Source organism: Prinia subflava, chromosome 22, assembly GCF_021018805.1.
Source record: "Prinia subflava isolate CZ2003 ecotype Zambia chromosome 22, Cam_Psub_1.2, whole genome shotgun sequence".
NCBI lineage: Eukaryota > Metazoa > Chordata > Aves > Passeriformes > Cisticolidae > Prinia > Prinia subflava.
In genome coordinates this window covers 2,047,705-2,064,594 of record NC_086268.1, presented here as the reverse complement: position 1 = coordinate 2,064,594, position 16,890 = coordinate 2,047,705, and the positions used below count along the sequence as shown (strand labels likewise).

Sequence of the window (16,890 nt, the reverse complement as noted above, 5' to 3'; positions counted from 1 at the left end):
GCCCCAGACTGGCCGCGAGAGCGTGGAGGGAGGGCGCGTTTCCGCATGGTTTGACACTGTTCCCCCTTCCATCTGTCTTTTCCTACCCAGAATTTCCCTACACCCCGTCTCCAATCGATGATCACAAATCCATGGTGCAGCCGAACATCCCCACACCGGTGATTGGGGGCATAGTGGGCGGCGTCTCGCTGGTCCTGCTGGTGGCCGTGGTGCTCTTTGTGGTGCTGCGGCGCCGGCGTCACACCTTCAAGGGTGACTACAGCACCAAGAAACACGTGTACGGCAACGGCTACAGCAAGGCCGGCATCCCGCAGCACCACCCGCCCATGGCACAGAACCTCCAGTACCCCGACGACTCGGACGACGAGAAGAAGCCGGGCCCCTTGGGCGGCAACACCTACGAGGATGAGGATGAGGATGCGGGAGGAGAGCGCAAGCTGGGCGGCCCCAAAGCCTACGAGGAGGACGCCAAGAGGCCTTACTTCACCGTGGACGAGGGCGAGGCCCACCCCGAACCTTACGACGAGAGGACACTCGGCTTCCAGTACGACCCCGAGCAGCTCGACCTGGCCGACAACATGGTGTCGCAGAACGACGGGTCTTTTATTTCCAAAAAGGAGTGGTACGTGTAGCTCCACGCCCCCCTCTGCTACACCCACGCACACCCTCACACACACGCGCGTGAACCCCACGCGCTCACGAGCGATGCCCTCCCTCCCCTGCGTCCCTCCCGGCACCCCCGGCCGCCCCGCACGGACTCTTCGGATGCTCCCAGCAGGAACGGGGCTGGGGCTGAGCAGGGAGGGGGGGCGGCTTTGCTTACCCATCATTTTTTTTGGGGCGGGGGGTTGGGGCGGGGCTCGTGCGGGAGGGCGGGAGGTCGGGTAATTATTTTCTCTCGGTTTTGGTTTTGGCTTTTTTAATTTCTCTCTTCGACGACTTTCGTCCCCTTCTGTGGTGTTTGTATTGGTCGGTGGCTTAGGTGTTCCTCTTTGCTTTAACGACTGTTGCCCAGCCTGTATATTACACTCTGTTTGTGTCTTCATGTCTCGGAGTGCCCTTCCCTCCCCGAGGCTTCCTCCTCCCACTCCCACCCCCCTGAAACACTGGAAATTTGTTTGTGTGTTGTCTTCTTTGTTTGTTTTTTAACCTTGGGAGGTGGGCTGTGAGGCCAGGAGAGTTTTATGGCAATGGAAACATAGGTGCCATTATCAGGTGAATGGATTTTGGGTTTTTGTTCCCCTAATCGCCTTTTTTTTGTTGTTTTTTTTTTTGTGGGGTCTGGGTGACATTCCCATTGCCTGCTGCACACCTGGAGAGAACCACACCCAGTTTTTAATGACTCAATGAAATGAAAATGAGGAGAAAAGGGGGAGAAAAAAAAAGCCCTAGACCAAACCGCAGGTGCAGGGGCTGATAGCAGAGCAGGGAAACAAACCTGCCATTTTCCTCCTACAATTTATTATTGCCTGGCTTTTCATTTTTCTGTCTTTGTTTTGAGTGTTCTTTTAAATGAAAGACAAGGAGTATTTATTGCTGACATTTTCCCCCCCGTGATGGCTCAGAGAAAGGCTGGCTGTTTTTGTTCTTGTTGCTGTTGTTGTTGCTGGTGCCAGCCACAGAACAGTTCACTGGGGCACGACTGTGCCGGGCACATCCACTGGGGAAGGGACCAACCGAGGACACTTTGCTTCCACACATTCACTGCCTTCAGCTCTGCCCTGCACACCCAGGCAGGGCAGCACCAGCCCCTGAGTTTTATTTTATTATACCACTAAGACTTAATTGTCATGTGTTTACACTTTATTTTTTATTCTGGTCAGAGCACGGGGGTGCTTCTCTCTCTCTCTTTCTCTCTCCTAGCAACAACCCCAGCCTGTGGCTGCACCACGTAGCTGGCATTGATTGCCACTTTTCCAATATCACATCCCTCTCCTGAGCTCAGGCTTGGCAGACAGGGTAGGAGGGATTGAGCCTGGGGTATTGATCTCGCCCTCCTTGCCTTCAGCCAGGCCTTGTGCTGGGGGCTGGATTGCTGCTATCTCTGCTCTGTGAATAAATGGGATTCCAGACTTCAGGGCCCTCTGTCTCACACCGACCATCTCCAAATTAGATTCACGGGGTTGGGGCTTATTTTTCTTCTTGTGGGTTATATTTTTTTTTCTTTTTTTTTTTTTTTTCTTTTTTTTAATTTGATGTATAAATAAATCTTTTGTTCGAAAAGAAATCCCCAGTTTTCTGAGCTGTATTATCATGGACATCTAAAAATAGCAGGACTAATTCTCCTCCTGCCTTACCCGCTGGGTTTTGTTCCACAGCGGTTATCCTGCTGCAGAAAGGGAGGAGGAGGGTGGGGAGGCAGACCCACAGGGATGAGGAGAGCTCGGATCTCTGCTCCAGGCAGCCTCCAGAGCTTTCCTTTCCTTCAGGTGCTCAGTGCAGACCCCAGGGAGCTCAGCCTGGGCCACCCCAGAGCGCTCTGATTGCATTAGTGGGGCAGGGCAGTGGGCAATCCAATTGTAGGGCTGTAATCATCTCTCTGCTGTTCCTGCCAGCCCCTCAGGCTTCCTGGCTTCTGGCACCACAGCCACAGGCCACAGGAAGGCTGCTCTGTGTCCTCTCAGAGCCAGGCAGGCAGAGATTCCCTCGGGATCCCTCAGGCTGAACCGCCCCAGCTCCGTCCACGGCCACCAGGAGCACCCTGCTGGCAAGAAAGCCCCCCAAAAATGAAATAAAACCTCTCAGTGTCTCTCCAGATCTCTGGTTACTGATGATCAGGGGTGGGAATGACTCCCCTGCAGTGCCTTGGGAGAGCAGCACACACAGGGCTCTGATTCCCCCAGAGGGAGAGGCTGTGGTCCGGATCAGGGCAGAGCCTGCAGGGTGAGGGGTGCAGGGAGGGTCCCCAGCAGAGTCCAGGGAATCTCTCCAGGGAATGATCCTGGAGATCTGAAACGGGATGGAGGCAGTGCCTCCAGCACCAAACTCTGAGCAGGCACCCAGGGACATCAGTGCCACTGACCCTGCCCTGCAGATCTCCCCCAGCACGGCTGCACCCTGTGAGGAGCTGGCTTGGGAAGGAAACAATCATTTTATAAAACAATTTATAAAATCTGCAGGGTCCTCCAGCAGTGATTCTTCATGTTCAGGCAGAGGCCACTGCTCAGGTCTGGCAAATTCCCAGCACACTGACCCCACAGCTCTGTCCTAAAGAGCAAAGCCTGGCAGAGGGGCAGGAGGGAGAGATCAGGGCTGTGTGGCTGTTCCCAGGTTCAGGGGTGCCCAAAGGAACCCAGGAAATCTGCTTTGGGAGTTATTAGTTTGCCTTTGAAGGAGTAATTTTTGGAGCTGCAGCCTCCTTGGCTTATTCCTTGCTCATTTACACACTGTCCACTGAGCGAGGGCTCCAAAACCCAGCGGGAGCCAGGGAAAGGAGAGAGGGGAGCAATGTGGAATTTCCAAGCTAGAACCTGTGCACAGCTCCCTTCCTGCTGCAGCACTTTTTCCTGCCCTTTCTGCACCAGCCCGAATTTAGGACTTAGCTCAGGCACTTACCTCCTCAGAGTGGTTCAGAAAAGGGGTCAAATGATCATTTTTCATCCAAAACCTTGAGTGGAAGATCCTTGGGCAGCAATGCCTGGCACAGCAGTGAGGCACCCTGCGAGTTCAGGGTTCAGTGCTGCCTTTCTCTCATCCCTGAGCTCTTCAGCACTGCTCCCCTGGTGCAATTATCACCACAGCCACGGAGAAATGCCACCTCTGTGCTGTCATTTGCTTCTTGCTGTCCCTTGCAAGGTCAGCTGGACGGCCAAGACACTCTTGGGGTGGTAATTAGCCAAGTGATTAGCCATTAATCCACAGCCAGGTGGAAGAAAAAAGAAGTGTGGGGGAAGAAAATCAGATTGATGCTTCATCTGAGAGCTGTTTTGGTCCAGTAATAGCATCACTGCCTTCTCTGGGCTAAATTGCTCTGAGGGGGCCCTTGAAGGGAATTAAATGAGTTTTTCCACCATCAGCAAGCAGAAGTTGATACCTGTCCCTACCTGAGGGCAGGGCTGAGCTCAGGAGAGAGGCCAGAGTGAAGGACCACGTGCTCCTGGGGGCTTCTGCAGGCAGGGAAGGTGCTGGGAGTGTGCAGGGCTCAGCAGCAGGGCCAGCCTGGGCGGTTCTGTGCTCTGGGGTGCTGTCCCTGCTCCTTCTGTGCCCCCATTGCCCACCTGCAGTGGGCAGGTCCTGGCAGTGCCACACATGAGCTCAGGGCCACCTCTCTGCGACCCCCAAGTGAAAAACCCCCTGGTTCTCCACCCCCCCTTCCATCAGAGGTGCTAAGGAGGTGGAAAATGCCCCCGTGAGACCTGGCAAAGAGCGAGCTGGAGCTCCCAGCTGGGAGAGAGAGGCTGTCCACGGGCCTCATCCCCTCCACCTCGGTGCTAGGGAGCATTTCTCCAGGAAATGCCCCATTTCACACCAGTCCCGGACTGGTGTGGCCCCCCTGACCCAGCCAGGGCTGGGTTTGTGCCTGGGGCTGGGTGCCAGTGCCTCATCACGCCCCTGGCAGGGGTCTGTCCAGGAGGGCTCCCTGCCCTGGGCTTTGCCAGGGACACCAGCGTGGTGCTTTTCCTTTCCCAAGCCCAATCCCGGATGGCAAAGCCCGTGGTACCTCAGGGGAAGCTGAGCAGGCAGCAAGAGAGAGGTCAGTGACCCAAAATTCAGGTGAATTTGGGCCAATCCCCCTTCTCCTTCCCGTGTGAATTCAGGGAGCTGTGCAAGCCAACAGATCCGTGTCACAGCCCACAACCAGCCTGTGCTTTATGTTCAAAGACACCCCAGCTGTTTCCCTGCTGGGGCTTTTCTCTAGGATTATTCATTGCCATTCACCCCAGTGAGGTTATTTTCCCATATTTAATTACCAGGTTTGTTGTTGTTCTTCTCCCCTGTTAAATCATTTTCATTCAAGCAGGGGAAAAAAAAATTAAGAAAAAAAAAAAAAACCAACCTGAAGATTTCCTCACGAAATAAATCAACGAGCTGAGATGGTTGCACCAAATTGATTGCAAAGGCATTGAGGGACAAAGGGAGCCATTTTCCTGATGTGGAGTCAAAAAGAAACACAACAACAGTTCAGCAAAAATCACGGAGGGCTGGGGAGAGAGAGATTCCAAAGACTGATCTGGAGGCAGTCAGGGAGGGGAGTGTGATTGGAACGGGGGCTGCTGCTCTGCTTGGCTCTTTCCCTTTGCACAAGCACACACACACCAAATTTTGGGGCTTGGGTACCAGATTGGACGGAGGGGAAAACCCCAGTGCCCTTGTGGGGGTCAGAGGTGTCATTCCTGCTGCCTCGGGGCTTTCCCTGTGTGGAAATGGGGGGATCCCAGCTTGCCAGAGGGTTAAAATCCACTTTTAACTTCCCCCAGCCTCTGCTGCTGTAGCACTGAGGTTTGGGGGACGGGGGCACTGCCAGCACGGCGTGGCTGCTGCTGTGCTGTGCTGATGGGGTGTGGAGGAGCTCCTCACCCTCCCCACCCTGCACCCCTTCCATCCTCTGCATCCCCAGGGAAATCTCCCCATCCTGCACCCGTGCATCTCCTGCATCCCCAGGGAATTCTGCCCACCCCGCATCCCTCCATCCCTGCATCCCCAGGGAAATTTCCCCATCCTGCATCCCCAGGGAAATCTCCCCACCCTGCACCCCCTCCATCCTTTCATCCCCAGGGAATTCTGCCCTCAGTTCCAGCCTTTCCTTGGCACGAGCAGGGGAATCCCTGGGGCAGGGGAGGGTGTGGAGCTCGTGGGTCCTTCCCCATCACCCCCAAACTCACCCCAGATTGGGGACCGAGGGCTGGGGGAGGGCAGGGGCTCAGCCCATCAGCACGGGAGGGAGCCGAGGCTCAGGGAGGAGGCTGAGCTGGGTTTGGGCTCAGGGAGGAGGCTGAGCTGGGTTTGGGTGCAGGGGGAGGCTGAGCTGGGTTTGTGTACAGGGGGAGGCTGAGCTGAGTTTGGGTGCAGGGGGAGGCTGAGCTGGGTTTGGGTGCAGGGGGAGGCTGAGCTGGGTTTGGGTGCAGGGGGAGGCTGAGCTGGGTTTGGGTGCAGGGGGAGGCTGAGCTGGGTTTGGGTGCAGGGGGAGGCTGAGCTGGGTTTGGGTGCAGGGGGAGGCTGAGCTGGGTTTGGGTGCAGGGGGAGGCTGAGCTGGGTTTGGGTGCAGGGGGAGGCTGAGCTGGGTTTGTGTACAGGGGGAGGCTGAGCTGGGTTTGGGCGCAGGGGGAGGCTGAGCTGGGTTTGGGTGCAGGGGGAGGCTGAGCTGGGTTTGGGTGCAGGGGGAGGCTGAGCTGGGTTTGGGCACAGGGGGAGGCTGAGCTGGGTTTGGGTGCAGGGGGAGGCTGAGCTGGGTTTGGGTACAGGGGATTTCCCTCCTGTGATTCCCTGGGGTGAATGCAAGGAGCACACGGAGTCACATCCTCTGCTGCAGGGGGTGCAGGGACTCTCACTGAGGATCTGCATTTTCTTTTCTTTGGCCTTTCTCTTTTTTTTTAACCATGATTCCTCAGCTCCAGTGATTTTATCTCTCTTTTTCTTCATCCTCTGGCTGTAATGATCATTGTGGAATTAGAACTGCAGACAGACAACCAAACAACCCCAACCCCACTTGGTTTTTTTTCTTTTATTTCTTTTTTCTCCCCCTTTTTTATTTTGTAATCTGTGTTGTAAGTGCTTTTGTAAAAAATAAAAAATACAAATAATAATAATAATGTAATGGACTTTTATGATTTTGGTTTGGTTGGTTGTTTTTTTTCTTTTTTCTTTTTGTTTTGTTTTGTTTTGCATCCTTTGTAATTTGTTCATTTTGAGTCCTGGGGTGGGGGTGGGGGGGATTTTCATGGTTATAATTTGTGTGGGTGGGGTGTTGCATCACCCTTCCTTTTACTTGTATAAAAAAAAAAACAAATAGTGGCTGAGCTGTGGAAAAAAAATGTACTTTTTTATAAATAAAGAATTTTAAAAAAACAGAGCTTCTCCTTCCTTTTGGGGCTGCGTCGTCGTGCACTCAGTGACTGTGAGGGGAGCCACAGCAGCAGGAATGGCACCTGTTTTCCAATGGGTCGGCTTGGAAATATCCCAGGATATGCAATATCTTTTGGAAATTTCAATTATTTGTGTTTGTATTTTGGAAGGGGAGTTGCTTGCAGGTGAAAGCTGAAGGTTGAGGGATCTCCAATGGGCTGGAGGAGGTGGATTGGGAATGGCTGGGTTTGCACTGGCGTGGTGGTTTTGTGTGGAATTCTTGGACAGCAGATGCAGAACAGGCTAAAGGAGGCTGGGAGCGCTTCCCTTTGTTGGTGTAAGCAGTGAAATTCCTTGGCTGAGCCCCAGAGTTAACCTGAGCTTCAAAAATAAATGGCTAGAAAAACACAGGGCAGGAAAAATCCATTAAAAATCTGTGTAAAGTCAGGAGCAGCGTCCGTGGCTGAGGAAGTTCTCACTGCTGGCTGCAGCAGCTGGGACAGGCTATTGGAGAAATGTCAATATTTCCCTGGAAATATGGAATTAGCTGGACTCAGGGACACTGAAGGATGTTTTGTAGTGCCTGCCATGGCAATGGTGCTGAGGAAGTTCTCTGCAGGCTCAGGGGTGCCCAGGGGGAGCTCGGGGCATTCCCCACGTCCCTGTCACTGCTCCCTGCCTCGGGAAGGACACCGGGCTCTCCTCTCCCCCAGCTCCTGGCTGTGAACAGAGGCTACAAAAGAAGCTTTGTTCCCAAAGATCAAGGCCAGGGAGGGAGAGACAAGGCAGGCAGGAGATCAGAGGAGGCTCCTGCTGTCCTTGCACTGATGGTGGATCCTCCTCTGCAGTGGGATCCTCCCTGGGAAGGGGTTTTTGCATCCAACCTCGGCACTGAAGCCAAATCTGACCCAAACCCCAGCACAGAGGGAGGGGGGTGCTGACCCAGGCTGGGATTTGGGCTGAGGGAGAGGGGAATGCTCAGGATGAGGCTGGCAAGGAGGGGTTTGGTGCCAGGGCAGCAGAGGCTGGTGCCAGGCTGGTGACCCGTGCCCTGTGTGCAGCCTGGCAGGAGAATCCTCTCAGTCCTGCTTTGGGAGGGAGCAGAGCGAGCCCTGGGAGTGCTTTCCCTGTGAGAGAGGAGGAAAAGGCAGACTTCAAGGTGACCAAGGGGTTTTGTGAGCACTCCCTGGGCTGTGCCAATCTCTCCACCCGTTTTGCCCCTCTCATTTAGCCATGGCAAGGGCAGCTTTCCTCCAGGAGTGACCCCAGCTCCCACAGAACCAGCTCCCAGCAGCTGCCTCAGCCCCTGCAGCCCAGCCTGGGCGTGGGGAGGAACAAAAGGAGCCCTGGAGAGCTGGGCTGACACGGGGAGAGGGGCAGGAGGGGCTGTCCTGGCTGGGATGAGCCCCTGGGAAACGCCGCTCTGGTTTCCCAAGGCCCTAAGAGTACAGCGATGATGGATAAAACCCACGGCCTGGGGCCTCTCCTCAGCAGCTCGGGTTGCAGAGGGCTGCAGGCAGCAGCAGCAGCCCCCCACGCTGTGCCCCCAAGCATTGGGGTTCTCTGGAACCAAAGAGAAACACGCTGGGGGTGGAGAGTGCCAGCAGTGCCTGGAAAAGTGGCAGCGTGGCTGGGAGCCCTTGTGCAGGGCACAGCTCTGCAGGACAGCCCTGCTGGCCCCAAATTAGGGACCAAATCCCAAAAGGGGCTGCAGGACAGCCCTGCTGGCCCCAAAAGGGGCTGCAGGACAGCCCTGCTGGCCCCAAAGGGGCTGCAGAGCCCTGCTGGCCCCAAAAGGGGCTGCAGAGCCCTGCTGGCCCCAAAAGGGGCTGCAGAGCCCTGCTGACCCCAAAAGGGGCTGCAGGACAGCCCTGCTGACCCCAAAGGGGCTGCAGAGCCCTGCTGGCCCCAAAAGGGCTGCAGAGCCTGGGGAGCAGCAGAGGGGAGAGGCAGGAGCTCAGGGCAGGCTCTGTGGCTGTTGTGTGCCCAGTGCTGAGCGTGGTCCAGAGCAGAGCGGGGTTCACCTCCCTGGAGCTGGGGGATCACAAGGAATTCGGGGCTGGAATGTCCCTGCTGGAGGTGCAGAGCCAGGCTCCCAGCCTGTGCTTTCCTGGCTGTTGGGGGGGGTTTATTTCTGCCCCAGTCAATGAGTTGGAGGAGGATTTGTGGTGGGATACAGCCCAGGGAATTTCCAGGGAACCTGCCCAATATCCCTGGAACAGGCACCTGGGGTTAACCCCTTCCCCAGCACCCAAAGCAGGGGGATCCCCCTGGATCTCCCAGGGATGCCAGAACCAGAACTGGGAGTGCAGGAGCCAAAGGGAGACAGAGGAGAAGGCAGGGACTGGACTGGGAGATGTCAAACCAGTGAGGGGCCAGGTGGGTGAGAGATGTGACCTTCAGTCCAAAACTCCTCATGAGGTGAGAGGCAAATCCTGCTCCAGTTCAGCTCAGAGCACTCAAGGTCACACACAGCCCATTAAACCTCCTCCAGCTACTGCTGGATAAACAGAACCAGGAGAAACTCACAGTGCAGGCTCAATCACTTGTGGCAACAAATATGTTTGATTAGGATTGGGGTTTGTCAGGGTGGGTTTTTTGGTTTGTTTGTTTTTTTTTCACTTTCAAATTATTTGCAATCTCCAGTTTGATTTGTATGAACGTATTTGTTGGAGGAAATTGCTTTATGCAAATGGATTCCAGCTGAGGGACCTGTGGCACCAGAAGTGCTGTTGAGCCTCAGATGCCCTCAGTGGTGCCTGGCAGAAAGAGAGGGGCTGGTCCTCTCCTCCTCTTCCTCCTCTTCCTCCTCCTCCTCCAAACGAGGCATTTCACAGCCTTCCCAGACGTATTTAGATGCAGCCCGGCTTTACAGAGTATTTGCAGAACAAAGCTCAGCCTGTTAAAAAAAAAAAAAAAAGGCAAAAGAAATAAAAAATGGATGTGTGTTGCACTGCTGGAATTTCACATCCTAGCGAGCAGAAATCAGAGAGCCAGGCTGATATTTTCACCTGAAATGTAGGTTAAAAACGTTGTATCACCCTCCAGGGGCTGAATTATTGAAAGGCAGTGATTTATGGATCCCTGCCATCCGAGCTGCTCCCTTCACCCCGGCAGCTGAGGGGAATGTGGCCTCACCTAAGCCAGGCTCCAGGTGAGTTAGGGATGCTCCCTCCTCCACAGATTTCACAACTGCTGGACCACTCCCAGGTCCTGGCAGGAAGCAGGCAGAGGGTTTTGTCTGGATGGTTGGGAATTTGGGGAGGAAAAGGGTTTGAATGTGAACTGTAAATGGTTTTTTTCTGCCTCTGTGCAGGAGACACTGCCCTGTGGTTTGCTGGGGAGCTCAGCATCGGCTAAATCCCGGGAGGTGATTAGGGATCAAATCCCAAGGGATCAAATCCCAAGGGATCAAAGGGAGCTGTGAGAGGAGGGGCTTCTGATTTTCCTGGTTTTCCAGTCCTTTTCCAGCCTCACCCCGAGTCCCAGGTGCACCTTCCCTCCCTCCACCCACCCTGAGGGTGTAGGAACATTTCTATCCCTCCCTCATCTCCCTGTCTCCCCAGACTCCTGCCAGCCTCTTTTCCTCACCATTTGGAAAAGGAATTTGCCAACTTCACACCTGCCAGGTTTAACTGATTGCCCGTGGTGAGGAGGGAGGGAGGGGAGGAGGGAGTCCACCCCTCTGGCCCTGCTCACCAGAGGAAATCCCTCCATTCCTCGAGGAATAAATGCTCCATTTCCAGCCTCACCCCACTGCTGCAGCTCCCAGTCCTTCCAGTGACCGTGGAACAATGCACAAACAACAAATTCCTGCTGGCACACAGATCAGGGAGCTGACCCCACCCCGAAATTCTCGTCCCAAGGCCCACAAATCCCCCAGTGTGCCCAGTCCAGCTGCTGCCAGCTGTGCTCTGAATGCTGCAGCTGTCTGGGGGTTATGAATGGAACAGGAATGGGGTGGCAATGCCAAGTGGGAGTGGCTCCAGTAAACACTGCCCAGGAATAATGGCATGGGGGGCTTTGCAACGGGGAAGAATCGTAATTAAATAGAAATTTGTTACTTAAATGGTCACTTCCTGGGGTTTCGTCGGCGTCCGATTAACTGAACTTTTAATTTGCATAAGCAATAAATGTTTAATTATGTTATTAATATATTTGAGTTGAGGAGCTTATGGGGTTTTATAATTGGCATTTAACTAGATAGTTCCAGCATATTAACTGATGTTTTATAGCTCCGTGTGAGCTTCTCCAATTATAACTGACCTAAAAATTTGCTTGGAGGACCTGCCTTGGAAGTGTTACCTGAGCAACAGAGGGGGGGAGGCGAAGAGGAGGATGTTGGAACCTGGCCCCAAAAGGAGGGATGTGCACAGGCAGCTCTGCAGCCTCCACAGAGGCTCTGAGACCCTGCCCCATCCCTGGAGTGTCCTTTCCCCAAGGCCCTGTGTCACAGAGGTGTCACCTCCCCTCTCCTGGCACCCAGCTGAGCCCAGGGGCTGACACCCAGCAGGGCAGTGGGGTGGGGAGAAGGGGATTTAGGGATGGGGAGGGCTTGGCCTGGGTTAGGGGGTGACCTTGTGACTGAGCAGCTCTGGCAGCCTCTGTGTTCAACCCTCAAATCCTGTCAGCCATTCTAAATCTATTTTCCATCCCGTCTCTACACTTGCTTTGATGACATGACTGGTTTAGTAGGCAAAAAAATGACATTGTGTTTGACTGACAAGGCCCATTTCCCATGAACCTCACAGCCTGGCATTGATTATATTCCTGCCTTTTAATTCTTAATTAACTGGAGCCTGTGTTTGCTTTTTCTGTGGTGCCAGGAAATCACCCTGTAGGATTCGAGTCGTTCTCTGTGCCCTCCTCCATGCTGCTGGAGTTTAGCTTCCTCAAATTTAACTATTTTAACAAACAGTAAAAAACCAACAGCAGTGAGTTAGGAATCTCCTCAGCCGAGTCTTTCAACCCCTCTGTTTGCTGATAATAAATGGAGTATCCAAGGAGATGCTGTCCAGCAAGCTCCTCAGCCTTGCCATCCTCAAACACAGGGAAATTGTTTTGTCATCTCAGAAGCCACAAACAAACGTGTGCCGGTCCCCAGAGACAGATCACGAGCAGTTATCCAGATCTCCTGCCTTTTCTGAATCATTGCATCCCTCCTGACCACATCCACCTGCCGGGATGCCTGCGGAACAGTGCAGGGATGTTGTTTATTCCTGTTGTATCCCCAGGGTCAGCCTGGTTTTTGCATCCATGGCCTGTCCTTCAGCTTCTCTGTCTGATTCTCCTTCTGCTGACTGGCTGCTCCCTTTCCTGCTGTTCCATGTGATCCATGCTGGGCAAGGTGGGAAGCTCCCTGTGCCCCGGCTGAGAAACACGTGGCTGAATGAGGCTGCAGGGCTAATCATCAGTGATTCCATCATTTCAGGAGTCCAGTGAGGTGGGAAGGGGTGTGAGAAGACTTTCAACGCCATCAGCAGGAGGGAAAAATCAGGAAAAGGGTCAGGAATGGGAACTCTGAGTTGTTTTCTGTACCAGGTTCCTCTCCTGGGGCAGGAGAGGGACAGTGACAGTGCTGGGAGGAGTGTGAGGGGCAGGAGGGGAGGCAGCAGCACCAGAGCAGCAGCACCTCCATCCTCACACATCTGGCAGCTCCAGCACCTCCATCCTCACACATCTGGCAGCCCCAGCACCTCCATCCTCACACATCTGGCAGCTCCCTCCCTGCCCCAGGGGCTGGAGAGTCACTTTTTGGTCTGAATTCTGCGGCTCTCAGGGGTTTTTGGGAGAGGAGAGAAGGAAGGGGGTGTGAGGAGCAGCCTGGAGCCCTCCTCGCTGCTGCAGCTGCCCGGGGACAGGAGGGGACTGTCCCCCTTTCCCAGCCTGAACACCTCTGGCCAGGTGACAGCGATGCAGAGCAGCCCCTCCCCAGCCTGCCTGCATCCCTGGGTGCTGCACACGGATGCACACCGAGGTGAGCTCATCCTCTGCAGACATCCAGGACGCAGCTGCCCGGTGCTGTAAACACCCCGCCGGCACCAGGAGACAAACACGGCCCGGGGCACACGGCCAGGCAGAGTGAGACGTTCCCAGGAGTGCTGCTGGGGATTGTTGAGCAAATTAACTCTATTAACACAAATGATGAGAGTCTGAGCTGCAGTTCCTGTGCCTTCTATCTGACAGAATTCATCTGGTGGCTGCTTGTAATAGCGTGACCTTAATGGACTCATCAAGGGAGCAGGGCTGTGTCTGTGGCTGAGCACGGGTTTGGGAGCAGGCTGTGCTCCGGGCAGGCTGCTGAGAGCAGGACAGGAACACTCTGGTGTCATGGGCTGCAGGATCCGGCCCCTCCAGCCCTCCAGGAGAGGCAATTTCAAGTGTCATCACCTCCTCGAAACTGTGCGGCAGAAGAAATAAATTACTAAAGGGATTTGATTGTTCATTACTCTGCCAAGCTGCAAGGAAATGAAGCAGAACTAAAATTAAGGGCTGAGAGGCAGAGGAAGCGCCAGAGAACATTTCCCTTCTTCTTCAGTGTTCATCTTCTTCCCCAAAACAGGCTGGGGTGCACCCTTGGGTGCTCCCCAAGTCCTGGGCTGTGGGAGGCAGGGGTTCTGTGGCTTGGCCCAAGAAGGGAGGTGAGTTTGGGGTGGATGAGTGGCAGCAATTTGTGCTTGCCCCCTCCTTGCTGGAGTGGCCCAAAAACCAGCCCAGGAGGAGGAATCTGTGGTGGGGCTCCCAGCAGAGCTCTGCAGGATCCTCCTCCCTGCTGGACCCGTGGGGTTAACACCCCGCTCCCCCTGCTGCAGCCAAAGCCCGTCCTTGTCCGTGGCCCCTGGCAGCATGAAAAGGGAGGTCACCGAGGGCTAGGGCCACATTCCAGACGTGTTTTTTGCGGCCAGCAGCTCTTTAACCAGATGTTATTTAACCAAGGCTGGTGCTTCCTGCAGGGGATGGGAGGAGAGGGACAAACTGGTCATTACTGGAGAGAGCCTTGCATGGCAAAGCCGTTCCCTGGCTGGAATGTGTGTGAAATCCCCACTAAAACCAAGAGTCCACTTCAAAGCCGGCACCCCAGGGAGGGCTGGATCCACACATTGCACTTCCAGGCTCTCCCAAAACCTCATCAGGGGCTGCAGAGAGGCTTGGAAAGCCTCAAAGTGCCAGTTGGGCTGGCAAAAATGACAGAGGGAAGGAAAGCGGTCAGGGATCTTCAAGGGATGCTGTGATCAGGACCCAGACAGGGGCATGGCCATGATGGGAATGAGCACAGGGGGATACCTGGGGGATTTCTGGGCTTCAGTGGAGAGAAATTAGAGAGGGGATAGAGGGATTCCCACTTGTGGGAAGGAGAGGAAGGACGGTGCAGAGGAGTTGGGGTATTTGTTTGTTTAACCCCCCTTGGGGACGCTGGTTTTGCCCCCACCCCACACACATAAAAGCAGGACACTCCCAGCACCCCTTTGCAGGGCCCAGCAGCACCGTGTGGGAGGTGAGCAGCACATTTTGGGGGCCCAGCCTGTGCAGGGGGGGATTTCCAGGGAGATGAGGCATTGCCAGGATCGCAGCCATGCCTTGGCACTCGCCTGTGCGGTGGCTGATTGTGTAAGTGAGAGTTACATCAACAAACACCCCGATGGGAGAGGCTGTGACGGCTCTGAAAATTCCATCTGACTTATATCAGGGCATGGAGGCAGAAGAGCAGCTCTGCTCCAGCTCGGTGTTTAACCTTTAGCTGGCTGTGCTGCACGATGTGGAATAGGTCAAGATTACCTGGAGTCAGGATGTTCCCTGCTGCCAGAGCAGTGCAGGCTCTCAAGCCTAATCAGGAAGAAAAGAGACCTAATCAGGGGAACAGGCAGCATCCCTCAGCCAAGGACATCCTGCAACTGGCAGGTTTTAAGGATGTGGTAAATGAAGATGTTGTTGTACTTTACTCCAAGACCTACCAAGCTTTAAGGATGTGTTCAATCAAAATGTTGGTGGATGTCCATTGTTAACCTGGCAAAGCAATCAAGGCCTGTGCATCCTGAAGGTGAAGTATCTTCATTATAATATTGAAAATCACACCCCAAAGGCCCTGCCCAGGTGAAAACTCTTCCCCTGAGCATGTGTAGAAGTTTGCTGGGGTTACATAACTCGCGTGGGAATTCCTAACAGGATGCTTTTGTCTCTGAGTGAAGCCCAGGTACCCTTCCTGCTCAGAAAAGCTGCCTCTCCTAACCAGATCACTCCTGATCCCCGAGCTGAGGTCCAGCTGCCCTCCCTGTGCCACCAGATGAGCAGCACTTGGTGACAGAGCTGGGTCTGGACCCTGCCAGGGGTTAAGTGGTGCTGCAAACCATGAATCGATGTGGAACGTGGGTTTGTGTGTGCACAGGACAGAATTTCCCTGTGAAGTGCAGCCTGGTCACCTCCACCTGCAGTGAGGGAAGGGTCTGCGGGGCCCAGGTGGGAGCAGAATGAGCTGCTGCGTTCTCCTTCTCCTCTCCCCTTCAAAACAGGATCAGAGCAAGGCTGTGAAGGTTTTGGATCTGGGGAATGAAGGGCTGGAGGCCCTTCACCCTCTCACACTCACGGTCCAGTGCCACTGGTGCAGCTTTCCCAGCGGTGTCTTGCCCTCCTTAATCCCTTTCATCCCCTTGGCTGTCCCTGGAAGGGATTCACTGAAGAAACCCTGCTCACCTCTCTTCAATCAGACTCCAGATCCCTTTAAAACCCCCAGTGCCCTGCAGACCCCGATGTTTGTCCTCCCCTTTGCCCTGCCAGCTCCTCCAGCTCGGGCCGGGGCTCTCCCGGGAGCAGCTTCCCATTAACCCTTTGCAAACCAAAGGCATCACAGCAGCGAGGCTGGGGACCAGCTTGTGCCTGGGGGTGTGTGTTCCACTGGAGCGTGTCTCAAATTAGCCAATCCTGCTCCTGCCTTCAGAACCAAAGCGGGGAAGTATTTGTTCTGCCAAGCTTTTCAGCTCGGTTTAATTTAGCTCCGTGAACTTGTCTCAGGCTCCCTGGAATGTGTCAGGTGGGGTGTGTTATAAATATGCATCATCTGAGCTCATTGTCTTGCTCAAAGGACCAGCAGGCAGAGAGAGTCCAGCAAATGTCTCCTTCCAGCAGGTCACGGTGACAATCCAGGCTGGGAACAGGGTAAAAGCTGTAAAAGCTGCGAGCAGGGATGGATGGAGCACTGAGGTCACATCAAATCCAGCAAGGCTGGCTGCCCCAGGAGCTGCCAGCACAGAGGAGAAGGGTCACAGTCCCTCCCCACGGCTGGGAGCAAGGCAGCCCCGTGCTGAGTGCCCTGAAATAGGTGGGGACTAGCTGGCTGTGGGGAGGTGATAAATGGAAAGGGAACCCTGCTCTGGGTGCGGGCAGATCTCAGAGCAGAGGGTTTGCCAGAGGTGCTGTGTGTGGTTGTGGTGGTTGGTGGGGAAGCAAAGAGGGATCAGGTTGGATTTAGGAGGGGGCAAAGGCAGGAGAAGGGTGTGCAGATCTCGTGGAACAAATTAGCTCAGAGCTGCTGTAAACCAGCCCTGAGACTGGCCCAGCTTCCAGATCCACCTGGGGGATGCAGGTCAGTGTCTCAGCAATGAGATGGAGCTCAGGCTCTCCTTGGGGCAGCTGAATTCAGGGCAGACCAGAAAGAAAACCAGTGTGAGACCCACTCATGTCCCTTAGACAAAACCTTCCTGCCTGCCCAGACTCCATCCACAGCTCTGCTCCTCCCCACCTGCTCAGGATGTCACTGTGGGTGCACAAAGTGCAGAACCAGCTGTGGGAGCCCAGCTTTACAAAGCCAGGCCCAGACCCTTGGTGGGGATGCAGCATACCCCACTCTCAAATCCTGATCCCAAGAGCAGCCAGGCTGCTTCATGAGCCAAATGT

At 54.6% G+C, this 16,890-nt stretch overlaps 1 protein-coding gene across 2 annotated transcripts in view; it reads left to right on the top strand.

Moving 5' to 3' along the window:
- NECTIN1 (nectin cell adhesion molecule 1) overlaps positions 1-16,890 on the top strand; it is a 92,016-nt gene that overhangs the window by 56,737 nt on the left and 18,389 nt on the right. Inside the window, exon 6 of one of the 2 annotated variants that reach the window (XM_063418085.1) lies at positions 91-6,642. The exons of the other annotated variant lie outside the window; for it this stretch is intronic. Coding sequence (XP_063274155.1) covers positions 91-632 — 542 coding nt within the window. The 3' untranslated portion in view covers positions 633-6,642. Of the gene's footprint in view, positions 1-90; positions 6,643-16,890 lie in introns of those variants that run through there. 2 annotated transcript variants of the gene reach the window in all.